Source organism: Coturnix japonica, chromosome 4 (assembly GCF_001577835.2).
Source record: "Coturnix japonica isolate 7356 chromosome 4, Coturnix japonica 2.1, whole genome shotgun sequence".
In the NCBI taxonomy this organism is placed as follows: Eukaryota; Metazoa; Chordata; class Aves; order Galliformes; family Phasianidae; genus Coturnix; species Coturnix japonica.
Window position 1 is genome coordinate 42,941,652 of NC_029519.1, and position 17,270 is coordinate 42,958,921.

The window sequence follows — 17,270 nt, forward strand, 5'->3', positions numbered from 1 at the left end:
ATTTATCTCGTTCCTGGATGAGAACAAATCTTTAATGAACTTCAGGCTTTTGTTCCTTTTAAAGTCAGACAAGGAGGGTTTACAATTAATCTGGCAAAGGGAAGATATAAATAGCTATGCAAATAATAATTATTCTGAATTAGCTACGTTTGCCCTGTTGCCAAGTGATGTTTCAGTGCTTTTGACATCGCAGGAGGAGGAAGAAATGGGATGATTATCTGGCTCTGTTCACCCTGCTCAACTGCAGGTGGACTGGATGATCAAGGGGAATAAGATCTGGGCTCCAAATTCCTTACAAGAGCTCCCAGAGGTTAGATTTTACCAGGCAAGATTTTTTATGTGTGCTTGATGGAAGGGAGCAACATTTTGGTACTCATTTCGTGCTGTGACCTTTTTTTAGAGGAACGCGAAACACTCTTGGAAAATACTCAGCTATTTTTATTTATTTATTTATTTATTTTTTATTATTATTATTTTATTAATGTGGAGCTGGAAGTAATGCACAGTAATGCCTTTTACAAACAAGCTCACAGCCTGAATGTAGTTTAGCTCATGCCTCTATTGCAGGGGCCTGATCTCCACCTTTTCTTTTTCTGTTGTTGCAGGGGGCTGGTTGGTGCTTAACATCTTAACAGTAGCCTGATGCTGCAGAGTGCTGCAGAGGGTCTGCCCTGCGGTACTTACATCCCTTTCTTGATCAGGGCTTTCACCACTTTTCCTTTCCCCTTTCATTTTTTTGTTTTAATGGATATATTGGTGGTAGGTGGACAGTTGAGCGAGAAGATCCTAGAGGTTTTTTCCAACCTTAATGATTCTACAATTGTATGATTCTATGATTATGGGAGAATGATGTCCAGGTGGCTGATACTGCTGTAATTTAATGGCCGCTCACTCATCTGCTGTCATGCTGGAAACAATAAGAGGCCAACTGCCAATGGAAGTTTGGCTGAAAGACACGTAGCTGTAATTGAATTTCACATAGGATTTGTACAGTCTTTTCTTTCTCTTGTACTAACCTCATCTTGCTGTTTCTTTTTAATTACTGAATTTGAAAGTACAACAAGTTGAGAGAGTTGCAGTAAATTAAGAGGATACTAGCTATTATTGTACAAGCTGGCGGCAATGGTGGGATGTGCAGTCAGCCAGAGGGTCACATCATGTGTCTGGCTTTTTTTGCCTCTGATGATGTGCAATGGCCAGTGCTTGTGCTGCTCTGACCCATTTTGCCTGGTTACAGAATGAGTAAGGTTGGAAAGGACTACTAAGATCATCTAGTCCATCCATCGGCCCACCCCCGCCATGCCCACTAACCATGTCCCTCAGTGCCACTTCTCCATGGTTCTTGAACACCTCCAGGGACAATGCCTGCACCACTCCCCTGAGCAGCCTGTTTCTGTTATGTCTTCTCTTCAGATAGCACAGATGATTCACCTCTGATGAAGACACTGACTAACATAAGAAACCTTTTTGTTTCCTGATTGCCTTAGCTGGGATGAATTGGTTTTTGAGATTCTAGAATGGCACTCTAGCCATAAAATCTCATTCACAGAAGTGATTTATACACATTAAAAAATCAGATATTTCTGCTGAAGATGAACCATGAATAAAGCAATACTTGCTGCATTTTTTTTTCCTTCGGTGCAGTATATTTCAGGACTCATTATATCTTAAGTGAATTATCTTTCCTTAAGCAAAAAATATTTACCTCTTGGATAATACATTTAGAAGTGCAGTGCAATCACATTCAGTATCTGCTGAAGCTGATTAAGTGCCTGCTTCTTCAGGGGAGCCAGTCACTGTGACTTCCACCTAGAATAATAAAGAGAGGAGAGAGTCAAAGAAAGAGCAGAAATTACTCAGTGAACTTCACGAAATCTGAATGTTGCAAAACCGTTGAGAACCTCACTGGTCTCTGCTCCACCAAAGAGCGTAGGTGCTTGCAGAGATGGATGCATAGCAGTGGCTTTACTGTTTAATGCTAAGGCTCAGAATCCAGGCCTTGTGGGGAGGATAGTGCCATGAAAATCATTTGCTATTTCTTGGGTTTTGGGGAGAGTCCATATGAGCGCTAGGGCCTCCAATGCCTGTTATTCATTATACAAACATCTAACAAAAAGGTGGTTTCTACCCAAGAAGTCCAAAATTTGATCTATAATACACAAAGCAGTTTTGTAGGAAACTGTAATTTCTTTCATCTCACAGAAACCTTTGGTGGACAAGAGTTAATGTGCAGTAGTGGTTTCCTGGGTCCTGAAGACTGTAAGTTACGCTGACATGTGTTTTAACATTAATAATCCTCAGTATTATTTTAGTGAAAATTCATGAAATTTAGTTATTACGTATTAAAAAGCAGACTGAAAGCACTGACATTTTAAGGAAGCCCAAATTAATGGTTTGAAAGGTTTCACAAATTTATCAGATGAAAATCTAGGAAAAAAATACACATATCCATTTATGAAAAACGACAGCTTTGATTTCTGCAAATCTATAGATACCATATTTAAGGTTCTAATTTAGGTTGTGTTTTCTGAAAGCGTTTATGGATTATTGACATTTCCAATCTCTGTACTTTGCAGAGAAAATAATTAGGAAGTGATATTTTAGGGAACGTGTTACGTGAAGCCTTTGTAACACAAGGTACCCACAGAGCACTTTAGTGATGCCTGGGTATTATATCAAAAACGTAATTTGTAAGTGAAGCAAGCTTTTATTAAATAAAGGATTAGCACTCCATTTACTGTAAATTGCATGAATTTCTGGTGTGCAATAAATAATGATTTTTTTCACAGACTCATTGGAAGTTATGTATGTATAGGACAACCAGGTGATCAGGCCCAGCCAGCATGGGTTTATGAAAGGCAAGTCCTACCTGATTAACCTGATCTCTTTCTGTGATGAGGGGGCTTATTTATTGGATGAGGGAAAACCTGTGAATGGATTCTAGAAAAGCTTTTCCTTCTTGGCTCTGGAGAGGCTGTTCCTTGAATTTTGTGTTTGGTTTTGGGCCCTTCACTACAAGAAAGACAACTAGGTGCTGGAGCGTGTCCAGAGAAGGGTCAGGATAACAAGACAGATGGACAGCAACTGAGGAAACTGAGTTTGCTTAGTGTAGAGAAGAGGCTGAAGGAAATCCTCATCATGCTATAACTGCCTGAAAGGAGTCTGCAGGGAGGTAGGTGTCAGTTTCTTTTCTCAGATGACAAGTGATAGGACACAAGGAAACTGCCTCAGGTTATTCCAGGGTAGGGTCAGATTGTATATCTGGGAGAATTTCTTCATAGGAAAGCTGGTGAGACATTAGAACAGGCTGTCCAGGACACTGGTGGAGTCACCATCCCTTGGAGCTATTTAAGAACCACGTTGATGTGGTGCTTGGGGACATAGTTTGGTGTTGAACTTTGTAGGGCTAGGTGAATGATTGGGCTTGGTGGTCATAAGGGTCTTTTCCAACCTAAATGATCCCATGATTGTTTAATGTACACGCACAGATGCATACACTGAAGAAGAGGGAAGCTGCCTGTTTACTGAAACCTTAAATTTTCTTGGAAATAATAGATAATGTTGTAGGCAAAGTGGGACCAACCATTACCTTAACGAAGTTTAAAACTTAGCTTGTGGAACAGTTTTGGTCTGGAGGAGAACTACAGTAGAAAGGCTGGAAGTTGTGTGGGGTTCTTTCTTAACAGAAATTGGCAGCTGTGAGAAAGTTAATTAAAAGCAATAATTGATAAGAATAATCTATTCATTCCTCTGGCTGGAGAATGAAAGTCTGTTTGCTTAACATTCAAGTGTCAAGTTGCTCTTGGACTGCTAAGCCAGGTAACATTAATAGAGCCTGCTCCCCAGGGGAAGATCCCCCAGGTAACACAGTGGCAGGGCACAAAGCACAATCTGTTATGTATTAAATTTTTGTACCTTGCCAATGGAAGCTGACATTGTTCTTGCTCTGAAAAGTAAGGGAAATGATTTCCAGTAAATTTGTCATGTTGAGGGCAAAGTAAAGGGAGAAAAAAAAAGTAAAATGGAATAAGGTGGCAAAAATTGGAAGGTAATAACAGCAATTGTATTTGCAAAATAGAAAACCTACTTCTTCCATTCTCCCTGATTGCTCCTGAGCCAAGACACATGAGATTTTCTCCTGTTGCATGTTAAAACTTTCCACATTAAAAACTCGTATAATAAGTGCTTCACTGGGGTAAACTGGACAGGAGCTAAGTACTGTATTGAGGGCAACTTGAGAATGAAGGCTTGTGTCCTCTGTAGCTGGAACGGATCCTCTAAAGGGGCACAGACCTAAGACAAACCTGCCATGCACTGTATTGCTTTCCCTTTACTGGGAGTCAGAATGTCATCCGACCCTCTGCTGGTTCTAACTTGATGCTTTAACTCTGCCCGTTATTAGGGAGATCAAGGTCCAGGGGCACCCAGCTGTGCAGCAGTGGATCCCCAGGCTTTTTTTGAAAGGAGTGGCTGGGTGAGACAGATAGTCCTGCCTTCTCTCGTGTGTATTTGTACTGCACAGAATGAGTTCTGAGCTTGGCTGTGTGGTTCCTTTTGCCCTTTTAATTTAGTGCTGGGAGAAGAAAACAAAGCAGAAACTAGTCCTTCTGCAGCATTTTGAACTTTGGGTTGCCAAAATGGCTTGTTTTGTTTGCACTCTGAGCGAGCTGTTCTGGCAAACAAAATGAGGTGGCAGTTGCGCGTTCTTAAGTACAAATTAATAAAAGTACCTGTTTTCATTCTCTGGATTTAGATGTATCTCTTTTAGAGCAGCTGTTGCAAAGTTCACCTTTCCTGTAACTCTGATACCCAATTAGAATCTATGTAACACCAGTGTTTCCCACTGGAATGCCTCCTAGAAACACCTACTGGTACCTTTCTCTTCAGGCTGGGTGTGGAGATGAGGGACCAGAGGAACAAGCGAGAAGCTGATGGCCCTGTTGCAGTCTGTGTGTCCCTCACATGTTGCTCTGGCCTGTTGGCTGCTGCCTTCCCTCAACTACTGTTATTAATTTTAGAGACAAGGAAGAGAAACCCAAGGCCATTGTCATGAGGAGCACTGACATGAGGGAGCTTCCAGACTTTGCTTTTTCACATTAGAATGAGCACACTGTTTGAGCCTGATTTAGCAGAGCTCAGGTATAAACGATGTGAAAGTTACCATCTTGCTTCCATGGCTGGTGTATTGGGACAAGGCACAAAGCCAGCACTGTACCTTCTGGAAATGGTTTTCCCCAGTTTATTCCCTACTGCTACACTTTTTGACTTGACCTCCACAAGCACCTGTTCAAGATGGATGGTGGGTGCAGGATGCAGCAGTTAGTCACATCTGGCACAAGGCACCTTCAGCATGACTGAAACACTGCATCTTATACTACTAAGGTCAACCTCAAAAACCTGCTTTCAAAGTCCTTCAATTTCATCATTAACTGTGAGTTTAATGCTGAGTCTCTGTACATTAAGCTTGATCAGGAAAGGACAGCAACAGGGATTGGATTTCACTTACTCTGCTATTAAACATCTGTTCTGAAAAACAACAGCTGGTGAAACACAGGGCACAACTTTTTATTTACTTTTGCAATTGTATTTGAACTCACCCCCCCTACTCAGATCATTTTTATCCAGGAGTTTTCTGCTCATATTGTGGGTTTGAAGTGGTGCCAGATTGAGGGCTCTCTACAGGACTCTGCCACTGCCATGGCATGCTTGTGCTTTAAATAGTTGAGTGCAACTCAACGTGGTGGTAAGAAAATGAGCAGTTAATGTTGTTCAAGTGTTAATTGTGCCGGAAATTAGGAGTGTGTTTTCAGAGCCTCTACCCAGTGGTGCTGAGAGCATTTAATTAATTTGTTTGTGTGATTTCTCTAAACGAGTGGCAGGGAACCTGTTGGATTGCACAGCTCTGGGCACAGCAGGCTCCAGCGGCCGACAGTCACGTGTTGGACCTGGGTTTCTTCTATCAGAAGAAATGGGAGAAAGTCAGGGTGCATGGAAAGTCTTGTAACTTCCTGAAGACTCACAGAAGGGGTCTTGATTTACTTCCAGTCTTTCAAGCTTTGGAAGCCAGCGGCACTGGCCTGCAAGCGGTTTAAGAAATCAAGGTGAAATATCCTTGTTCTGTTCAAAGGAATGTTGTATCAGTAGTAGGGGCAGAAGATCTCATTGTGAAAGAAATAACTGTATGTAGATTTTTTTATCTTAGACCCCCTTAGGAAGGTAAGAGGCCTCCTGTGCTGTAAGTGCTGCAAACTGGCAATTTTAAGGTGTTTTCTCACTGTAGAGATGTAAAATTAACTGCAACCTAGCAAAATTCAGTCACTACTGAGTGAAGATGGATTTACGGTGATGTTTTGCATAACTGATGTGATAATTGGACCCCAATTCAACCCTTCCTTTTGATACAATTAAACAAGTTAAAGCTTCTCTTGCAACCTATTTGAATAATACAATGTTGTCCCCAGTATAAACAGAGGAATTAGTGAAATTCAAAAGCATTAGGTCTTCAGTCAGCAGGAGGAAAGTATGTATTTGGAATGCATACAATGGAAAGCATCAAGAGCGCCATGCAGGAGCTCACCAGAACGTATAAAATGTCTGGAATTATAACAGAACCAGGTGTGGCACTGGCCACTAATAACGCATGCAGGCTATCCAGGATAAGGGTAATCAGTGCTTTGGGTCACTCAGCTCAGCTGGTCATGAATACATTATCTCATGCAGAAGCCTCCATCTTCCTACTTTACAACGTTGCATAGCTGTTAGAGCGCATTACAAAAGCTTTTGCTCATCTTGAAACCTAAATTATTGCCTTCTGCGCTGCCAGAGGTACAGTAAGACATCAGACCAGGAAAATCAGCCTTCTTGTGTGAAGGCATATATTGGAAGGGCTGTCATGTTAGTTTTTTTGCTTTTGCAAGGGAAATTTAATGTTTTTATTAATACCTTATAGCCACAGCCTGGGACATGGAGAGCAATTGCTGTGTGAGTTTCTCCAGTTGCTTGGTCTGGTGCCTTTTAGTCCTGCTGGCTTTATCCCTTGCTAAGTCAGGTACTTGCACTGAAGCGTTGTCTCTGCTTGCTAGAGTCCTGGCAGCCACATGGTGAAAACATTTACCTTTAACCTCAACCTGCTGTAAGATAGAAAAGAGCCTGAATCAAAGCCCAGGTGAAAAGGCCGTCTAAGCTTGGAAATGTTCGTTCTGGGAGCTGCTGTTACATAGCTGGCTCTGGACATGCATCTCTGCACATGGAGAAGTGCAGACCCGCATGTCTAGCCAATGCATTTGCAGTCTCACCCTGAAATAATTCAGCCTGTTGATCTTCCATTTAGACTGCAGTTTCCCATCCAAATGAATGAGACTTCTGAACACGAGGGATTTGCAGTCGCAGCACCAGAGGACAGTCATTTGGCAAGTGTCTCGGTCTGGAAGGGGATGGAGCAAGCTCTGGGCAAGCAAAAACAAAGCACGTGTGCATACCTTTACATTCCTGTCTCGCTTCTCTGAACGGAGATCTCTCAGCTGTCAAAACCATACTGTTTTACTGGCAAGTTCTCTCTTCTCCCTTGGTGATATTTCACAGGCCCTGTCTTCTCCTATTGCTTTAGGGAAGGGGCCCTGCAGAACTGGCAAACCTGAGGGCGGGGAGCACAGGAGGTGTTTGGGGCCTGCTTTCCCGTTGCCATATTCTGACTTTTCAGAGAAGCCCTGAGTGCTGCTGTGCAAAACACATCCCAACCAGCAAACACAGGAGCTGTATCTGGATGTCTCAGTATGTTGGCATATGGTTTTCTGTGTGTCCCTTGAAAGAGAGGCAAGTGTTCGTAAAAGAGGGCTGCATGGTTCATGTTGGCAGCATGGCTCATGAGCTGTCACAAGACAGGCTTGTGTTTGGGGATCCAACTGATGCACCAGCTCCTTGCTGACCCTACAGCAGCATCCTGCCCTGAGTGGCTCAGCCAAACACTGAGCCAATACAGACAGGACTCCAATCCTGCTAGGATAGCTGTGCTCAGCTGCTGCTGCAGCCACAGTTGGCTGTGAAAAAAAGGAATTGGTGTCACATTCACAGGAGGCCTTTGGATGAGGGTCCCCAGAGCTTCCTTGTTAGCTATAGAAGCTTGTAACTGAGCATTTAGTGATTAATTCTTGCACTGTATTTATTTATTCTGTCTGCAAGGGACTTTCTCCAAAGGGACACAGCCTCTTTGGGAGCTTTATTATGATTGGTTAATAATTCACATAAAAATATCCTGCAGGTTGTGGGATTGGACATTTTGAAGAATGCTTAGATATTGTTAACTCATAAGCATTGTAAGTTTTTGGTCAGTCATGTAAGTCATTGACAGTCATGTAAGTAATACAATATTTAGAAAGTTTTGGTTTTTTTTCTCTGAGCTGTGCTGAAGCTTGTTTCTCTGAGACATAAGACAAGATTCTGCAAATGTCTATGAATGTGTTCCATTTGACTACCTAAGCTCTCTATAAGTCTCATAAGGAAATGTTCTCCTGCTCAATAAAGTACGCATCTCTAACTTACAGGACTTTGGCAAAATATATGACAATGTATATTTCATAAAATTTCTCCCTGGAAGAGTTCGTTCTGTACATAAATCTGGATCAGTCATATTTCAGAGTACGGGTATTTCATTTTGTTCCATGAACTTAGTCCAACGCTGCTGCTACTGAGGTATCTCAGAGCACTTAGGGGGCTTGGTATGTCTCAAGTGCTGGTTTTCTTCCTTTTAAAGGCTTTTGTAAAGTGAAATTATGTCTGTATTTTCTTCAGCTTGTCTGCATGTTATCCAGTGTATATCAGAGGGAAGGCTTTAAATATACCTATATATATAAAATGTTCACATACTATAGCAGTATCTAAAGTAAATTATTAAATCTTCCTTTTCGTATGAAAGAGGTAAAGAAAAGTACCTGGCCAATACAGTACCATTAATCTATTCTCTTTTCTCCTTTCTCTCTTTACTTCTCTCTTCTACAATAGAAGTGGAGCAAAAAGGTAATTAAATACCTTTCAAATTATATATATATTACTTATGTGTAGGCTAAGTTATTTAACAGTTTAACGTTTTAGTTGAAATACTTTGTCATTAATTCTCACTACTTTTTTGTTAAAGTTTATTTAGTCTCTCTGCTGCTCAACTTCATGAGATAACTCATTTTTGCTGAAAAGTTTTCCCGGTACCACTTTCTTTCATTAAATTTCTATTCAACAGTTTAGATAATTCACTTTTCTCCTGCCCCAAAGAATTTGGAAAGCACGCGTACGTATGTATGTGCATAAGTATATCTAATTATGCCGCAAAAGCCTTTTAGAAATGGCACCCCTTTGTCAGCTACTCGTGCTGGTTTCTGAGACTCCAGTAAGGCAATACGCTTTTACACCAGCTGCTAAATCTGATTTTCCTCCTGTTTCCCTCTCCAGAGGATATTACCAATTTCTGAATTTTAGAAAATAATTGGTTACACTCCAAGCGGGGAGCACAAATGCGGGATCCCATCTGCCAGCTCTGTGCTACCAGAAACTTGGGCGGGATGCCTCTTCACAGCTCCCCATTGCATCTCTCATCCTGGTGGTTATTTGAGTTCCTAAAAATCGGTATTGCAAATAACTGACAAATATTCTCCCCCTGAAGTATGTGCAGCCCTCCGGGTCAGAGGATGCTGAGGTGCACAGTGAAGGCCAACAAGCGTGATTCTCTCAGCACATCCCTTCCGTGCCCCTTTTGTTTCCCCATGCAGCCGACCAGACTCTAGGCATTGGCATTCTTGGGATGCCAGCATCAGCTGGGCAGGGGTGACCTCTTCCCAAGTCCTAGGCATGCCCCAGCCATGAGCCGGCCGGCCGTCCCTGCAGAAGTCTGAGCAGCAAAGCACCCCAGTTAGTCAAACCACTCCTCTCATGTAACAATAGAAGGTATATGTTTTTAAGTTATGAGTTACTACTATATTTAACAGGACATTTTTTAACTGATTAAAATCTAGACCTCGGGTTCCTTTGCAGTGGAACTCTCCAGTTCTTTTCCTTCCTTCTCTCCTTTCTTCCTTCCTTCCTTTTCCTTCCAGCCTTCATACATCATTCATTTTTAATTGTGTGGACTGCATGTTTCGTGTGTCCTGTAGCAGCTTCAGAAGCCTCATCTCTAGTTCCAATACTGGTCTGTAGCTGGGTATTCCCTCCTGCTCCCTTTGCTTTAAATGCTCTTCTGAGTTGCTAAGGGATTCACCTCTCCTTTGCTATTGGTACCCTTTAAATATTTAATACTACTTGGGCCGTAAGGATGGGAATTTCTTTCTCTCATTTCCATTTCTAGGCCACTCTGCAGTGGGCTGTTCAAAATAACTATGTGAAACAATTCCCCCGGAGTTTACCCCTTCACCTAGTAGGTACAGATTCACTGCAGAATGTAATCTGGAAATACAAACCCAGAAATCCTTTGGGGGCACATACTCATTTCAGAGTTTACAAAGGCGAGCGGTCCAAGTAAGTACACCTGTAAAAATAGATTTGAAAAGTAACAAGAAAATGAGCCAAAGTTGATAGAAAAAGCAGAAAAACAATCAATTTGGTGGAGCAAGTCTTGTTCTAGAGGCTTGGCCAGCAGGATGGCTGGTCTCCAGTTACAGGGCATTGCTCTGACCTCGAGTGTCCTCTGCTGCAGAACTGCAGACTATTGAGAAGTTTGGTCCAACCACCTCCAGAATCTCATTAACTTTGGTTTTTGTTTTAAATTCTTTCCCCCTCCAACAGTTTTCCTTTGCCCTGGACTGCTAAAAGGAGTATACCAGAGCGAACACCTGTTTGAATCCGACCACCAGTCTGGTGCCTGGTGCAAAGACCCACTGCAGGCGTCTGACAAGATCTACTACATGCCCTGGACGCCTTATCGGACAGACACACTGACAGAGTACTCCTCCAAGGATGACTTCATCGCTGGGAGGCCAACCACAACCTACAAACTCCCGCACCGAGTGGACGGCACAGGGTTTGTGGTGTACGACGGGGCTTTGTTCTTCAACAAGGAGCGAACCCGAAATATAGTCAAATTTGACTTGCGGACAAGGATAAAAAGTGGGGAGGCTATCATAGCTAATGCAAATTACCATGACACCTCTCCCTACCGCTGGGGAGGCAAGTCTGATATAGACCTGGCTGTGGATGAGAATGGGCTGTGGGTAATCTATGCAACAGAACAAAATAATGGCAAAATAGTCATTAGCCAGTTAAACCCTTATACATTAAGGATTGAAGGGACATGGGATACTGCTTATGACAAGAGGTCGGCTTCTAACGCGTTTATGATCTGTGGGATTTTATATGTGGTCAAGTCTGTGTATGAAGATGATGACAATGAAGCCACGGGGAATAAAATAGACTACATATATAACACTGACCAAAGCAAGGATAGCATGGTGGATGTGCCCTTTCCAAACTCCTATCAGTACATTGCTGCTGTGGATTATAATCCCCGGGACAACCTTCTTTATGTATGGAACAACTATCACGTAGTGAAGTATTCCTTGGATTTTGGCCCGCTGGACAGCAGAGCAGGTAAGGGTTTTAATACTGAGCCAAAATGTGAACTGGGATTTCTGTTTTTCTCACAAATTGGGTGTGAAATTGAAATATGCTCCTGTGTTAATGATCTGCATGTGTTTGTAAATTAAGCCCTACCGCAATACCTATGATGGATGTTCAGACATTAATACATGTGGAATATTTTTTTTTAATATCTTAGTCCAAAATGAAATAGAGAAAGAGGTACACTACCCAGAACTAAACTAAAACAGTCTCCAAATGCCCATGTTCTTTTTCACATCAGAGGAATAGCAACACTATTTTCTTCTTAATTGAATTTTGCTGCATACATAAGATCATCACCTCTTCTGCAGGAATTTTTGGCAAAACAAAGCATGGAAGATGCGTTCACTGCAAACAACATGGGACAAATTGCAGGCTAGCTAGTTTCATTAAGATGAGGGAGCATGTGCCTTTTACAGAAGCCACCAATTATTGTGAATGTGAGCACCCACAAGTGCGTTTCTAGAATCAGGAGAGGAACTGATAGCAAAATATTCCAAATTGTTGGTTGTTTTCATTTCTTTTAAGTTGCTCTTTTTTCAAAGCATATGATTCAGATTGACGTTGTACAATACTTTTTCTAAGAGGGAAACATCCATCCTATCCATTCTCAGAGTATGTCCAGCATTTCTATGTTTTTTGGTATCCAAAACTACTGTCAATTAATCATTTGGTTTGCAGTCACTTAAGATTACCATCTTCATCTTTTTCCAAGTATTGCATTCACAGTTGCCACTTGACTAGTGACATGACTTAGACTTACTATGGCCAGAAATTTCCAGACCATGCTAAACCTTTTATAAATGGGTACTGCTGTGCATAAAATTATTTTCATCAGAGCTTTCAAGTATTTCCTGTGAAGGACCATGTCTTTAGAGATGCTGAGAAAGGAATGAGAAAGATGGAAGTAGTATAATTTAGATAGTCAACTAGATGATTAGTAACACTGTTATTTCCAAAATATTATTTTTTGATGAGAAAGACTAAGAAGCAGAAGAGTGGATTCAGATTGCCAAAAAAGGAGCAAAGATGTTTTTGTTGATGAGCTTTTCTTTTCCTATGTGCAGCCTGTCAAACATGTTTTTAAAAGAGATGCTGAAAGAAACTGAGGATATGAAAATCTGGGGAGGGGTGGAATAGAGGTTGTAATTGAGCAATGAATTTCCAATTTTGATACAAAAACATAAGGAAGACAAGAAGGATTTCTTGAAGAACCAAGTGAATGAGCCTGAGTGACTGTTAAGGGAAGAGCAGGGACCCTTTCAATGGTGTTGACCTCTGCAAGGTCTAAAATGAGCAAGAAATGAAGTAACACTTTTCATTCTTCCAACTTAATGATGAGCGTGTACTTTCTGAGTGGTCGAGTGAAGCAGAGCAATTTGTGAGTTATTGGTTATCCCCAAGGAGTGAAAATCAATTCCATCCCTCCTATTTCACAGGATTTCTCTCTATTTCAATTATTCATTTACAGGTATTACAGTGGACTCTCTACTGCCTCTTCTTCATGTAGTGACTGTTCTCAGTAAAAGCATCTTTAATCCAAAAAAGCCATTTTTAAATGAAAAACTCAATCATTATTTTTTAATTTTTATTTATTTATTTATTGGTAAGAAAATGAAATACCTTCTGTATGAGAAATTGGTAATCATAGCCTGAACCTCTGATTAATCAGCTGAGGCAAGTGTTGGGTCAGCTGTGGGAACACAGGTGAGAGTAATTTAGCTGTGCTCCCAGAAGGGGTGGAGCTTGACTCTACCTCCTCTAGACCTCATTCAAGGGCTGATCACCACTAAGGCAGCATCTCTTGGAGATCGCTCCTTGGTGGAGATTGTCTCAGTGGTTCCCAGTAGACCAAAGGCTTCCATACAGGTGAGTTTTTCCTGTAAATAACCTTTTGGACATTTACAACTACCATCTTTTCATTATTGTCACTACACACCTTCCCATCCAATTTTCCTTGCAGAGTGTAAGCTAATGAGATGGGAGAGCAGATGAAAATCTTGTAAAGGGCTGGGAATGTCTTAAGCATAAGGCTTTGAGTTATTCCCGTGTCATGCTGTTTGGGTGGGATTTGAAGTCCCTTTGATTTCACTGGTGTTTGGTTGGTAATTTAAAACCCACTATCCTCTGAAATGGAAAGCTGAAGTAGGTTTTGGCTTTGGATGTTGGAAAAAGAGGGTTAAGTTGAGTCAGGGAATCTGGTAAGCGATCTCTGATGTTCCTTTTGTACGCTTTTGATAGCTTTGCAACATGGACACAAAGCTAAATTTTACATGCATTTCTTTTCTCTGAAAATTACTGAGATTGTTTGGCAGAACTGCATTGGTATCCCTTTACCTCACTCCTGAGTTTGCAGGACTTCAGTAAGAAAGCTGCACTGGCAGAAAGTGAAATCCTTGATTTGACAGCCAGAATGGGGCTGAGGCGCTTCAGAGCAAAGGAGAATGAATTTGCAGAGGGAGTTCAGTGCTCCATTACTTGCACAGCCTGATTAGTGGGAGCATTATTTTACTAGTTCGTCAAATGAAAGCACTGGTTTTGAGTTGGCTAGGGGAGCAAACACTTGCTCAACACCTAATTCTTTTGAGGTGAGAGAAGCTGGTAGACAAGATGTGTGACTCTTTCTCATAGAATCATTAAGGTTAGACAAGAACTTATGCAGTCATTCAGTCCAGCCACCAATCCATCCCCACCATGCCCACATCTCCATGTTTCCTTAACACCTCCAAGGTTGGTGACTTCACCACCTCCCTGGGCAGCCGCTGTCAATGCATCAACACTCTTTCTCAGAATAATTTTTTCCTAATATCCAATCTGAACCTCCCCCTTTAGGATCCAACAAACACAATTCTTGGCCAATGTGAAATTTCATACTGAATTTCTTTATATATATGAATATACATACATGTATGTGGCTGGATTAAACCTGTCATGACTCCTCCAACAAAGAGCAGAACAGGAGCCTGTATGATACTGGGAAAGCAGTGAAAATCTGGGCTGTATTTTTAGATTCCTTTTTTAACATACTTCCACAAAGAGCAGATTGTTGATATGTTTTTCCTTTCTCTTTCAAAATTGCCATCATTTCTCAGTTTCCTTAAGAAAGGTGACGTTCAAAGAGAGAATGCATGCATTTTGCAGATATTTTCTATAGCTTTACAGCTTGAGTAGCAAAATATGTAAACAATATCTGCTTAATTAGAAAACAAGAGATTGTAAAATTGATGGGTCAAGCAAATTGGTTGTTAAAAAGCAATTAAGGGTGAAGTTTTAAAAACAGAGCTCTTAAAACCAAAAATGCATTGTTACAAGAAAAGTAATATATTTAGCAACCTAAATAGCCAGTTAACGTATTTGAAACATACTTGAAATCTCTAGTATCATACATTTAAAGGATATGGGAAATAAAAACAGGTGCTGGAGGCTCCAGATCACTTGACTCAGACATTTGCAGTCTTCTCCCAGACCATCCAGGGAAAACGGGGGGCGGGAGTCTTTTGTCTTGTAGGAAAGACAGGAGTCATATCCTCTGACTCTTCACAATGATTAAACATTTTCTGTGTATTTTAATTAAAGGCCTATTTGTGCAGGTAGGTTTGGTACACACTTGAGGTCTTCACTGTCACAGGGCTTTCCTACACCATTGTTTGGGGAAAAAAAATGGGCTTTTACATCTCACTGTAAATGAGTGTCAAAATCTGGAGTTTCTGTGCTTGACTTCGGTATCAGCCCCCTCAGCAGGGCACATGTGTTCCATTCTGTGGGCAGCTGCAGTAAGCTCCCTTGGTAAATTGGCACCAGGATAAGGACACCACTTGCGTGTCCTGGCAGCGACACGCGGTGACACAGAGCTCTTTGCAGGCACGCAGCTAGCAGAGGTGGAACCTTGTAGAGAAAAGTGCTTTAAGGCCATGGCTGTTTGCTGCTGGTAAAGCTCTGCTCGGGCTACTGGCTGTTTCCCGTGGCATGATGGAAAATACAGACATCCTGCTTTTGAAGAGGTGTTCTGTTTTTCCCATGTAAGTTCTGTTCAGGAGACCCTGGAAATGAGATATCGGCTGCTAATGGATGTATGATGTTAATAAATAAGTGTGCCCTATCTGTAAGGAAGATAGTGACTTGATATATGACTTGTATTGCAGCCTCTTTGCGCTTAAGTGGCTTTCCTATACTGCATATTAACCCTGTGGACTGCCAGCCTGGTGATGAAATGTGATATGAAGCTTCCATCCATATCTGTGATACTTTAAAAACCTCAGAGGGTGCCCATCAAACTTCCATCCTTCACGTTTGCCTTCCATATCTCAAAATGCTCTCTTGACATGTGACTGCATCCATTTTATTCAGTAAGGGTGGTGGTTTCTTTTCCTAAAGCAGTTTTACAATGCAGATAAGGTGAACCCTCTGTCCTTATAATATGCTAATTAAGTGCATTTGTGTCTTGGGTAAAAGATGTGGCGGGATGGTGATGAATAAGAACTTTAAACACATATGACACCTCGTTAAAATGTAATTTTCACATCATAAATCTGAGGCCTTTACTTTGACAGCTGAGTAATGTGGAGAGTGGGCAGAGGATCTTGAACGTTTCAAAGCTGTCACGTGCTAATAGGTAGCTGGAAGAGGCTTCCTATGATGTTTGCCTTTAATGCTGCTCAGCCCTGCTTGGGAAATACATCGCGAGGGCTGCCCAATCTTAAATCCCACTTGTGCACAGGATATGAATTGCCATTGCTCCGTGATTCCATTGCGATAAGACATGCTTAGCATCTTGGAAGATTCCGGCTGCATTCTAAAAGGCCAGCTGAGCCTTTTTGATGAGCAGCTTCTCCTGGCAGACAGGGGATGGTTTTGGGGAGCTGCTGAGTGTTTAATTGTAGCTTCTCCTGTGTTTTTATTTTCCAGTTGCTTTCCTCCCATCCAGAAGCATCCCCCAGCTCTCTCGCTCTTGTTCCTCTTCGTTGCTTACAGTGACAGCTGCTGGCTGCACAGTGTTGCTGGAAGTTTGCAGAGAACAGCCCTTGCTTTCAGCAACCTTTGCTAACTCACATTGTGAACTGGAGTCCTGGCTTTTATCTTCCACTATTTGCCCATTTATTGTATAAATATTTCAGTCTCCTTTTTACTATTCATGATAGAAAGATGTGGCTAAGTACAGAGGTGAAGAAAGCAGCACAGGGATACTGCATCTTTCCTAACAGAGCTGGCATCTCAACCTATGTTAGTTGGCCAGCCAATACCCTAGGCTTAGAAAGAGAGGAGGGTGTTTCACCTAACCGGGGTGCAAGGGGATCCAGAAGGGCATGAATCACATTTATTCACCAGTTTGAGGCCTGAGCTATCTGTTCATTTTTGTCCTGTTTAATTTGTTTCCCCTTTATAAAGCAGTACTTGATTAAAAAATACCAAAGAATCACACTGCTGGATGCTTTTCAAAAAGCAACGTTTGCTCGTGGCCAGAAAATTTGAGTTCTGTACCTTCTCACAAAAAGAAATTTATATGTATAAATTGTATTTTATTTTATATATATATGTATATATATATATATACACACGCGCTTGCGCACACACATACACACACACACACACACATATATATATATATATCCCCACCCTAAAAGGCAAGATTTCTCAGCTTCAAAGCCCTGTCTTTTTGGAAAAATTTCCTAACAATT

At 41.5% G+C, this 17,270-nt stretch overlaps 1 protein-coding gene across 17 annotated transcripts in view; it reads left to right on the forward strand.

Annotated features, from left to right (window-relative positions):
- The window catches only part of ADGRL3 (adhesion G protein-coupled receptor L3), a 478,165-nt gene that overhangs the window by 294,644 nt on the left and 166,251 nt on the right, over positions 1-17,270 (forward strand). For 14 of the 17 annotated variants that reach the window (XM_015861714.1, XM_032444013.1, XM_032444015.1 and 11 more), the window contains 2 exons: positions 8,998-9,012; positions 10,765-11,565. In XM_015861714.1, coding sequence (XP_015717200.1) covers positions 8,998-9,012; positions 10,765-11,565 — 816 coding nt within the window. The remainder of the gene's footprint in view (positions 1-8,997; positions 9,013-10,764; positions 11,566-17,270) is intronic. The other 3 variants (XM_032444005.1, XM_032444010.1, XM_032444012.1) reach the window with 1 other exon arrangement.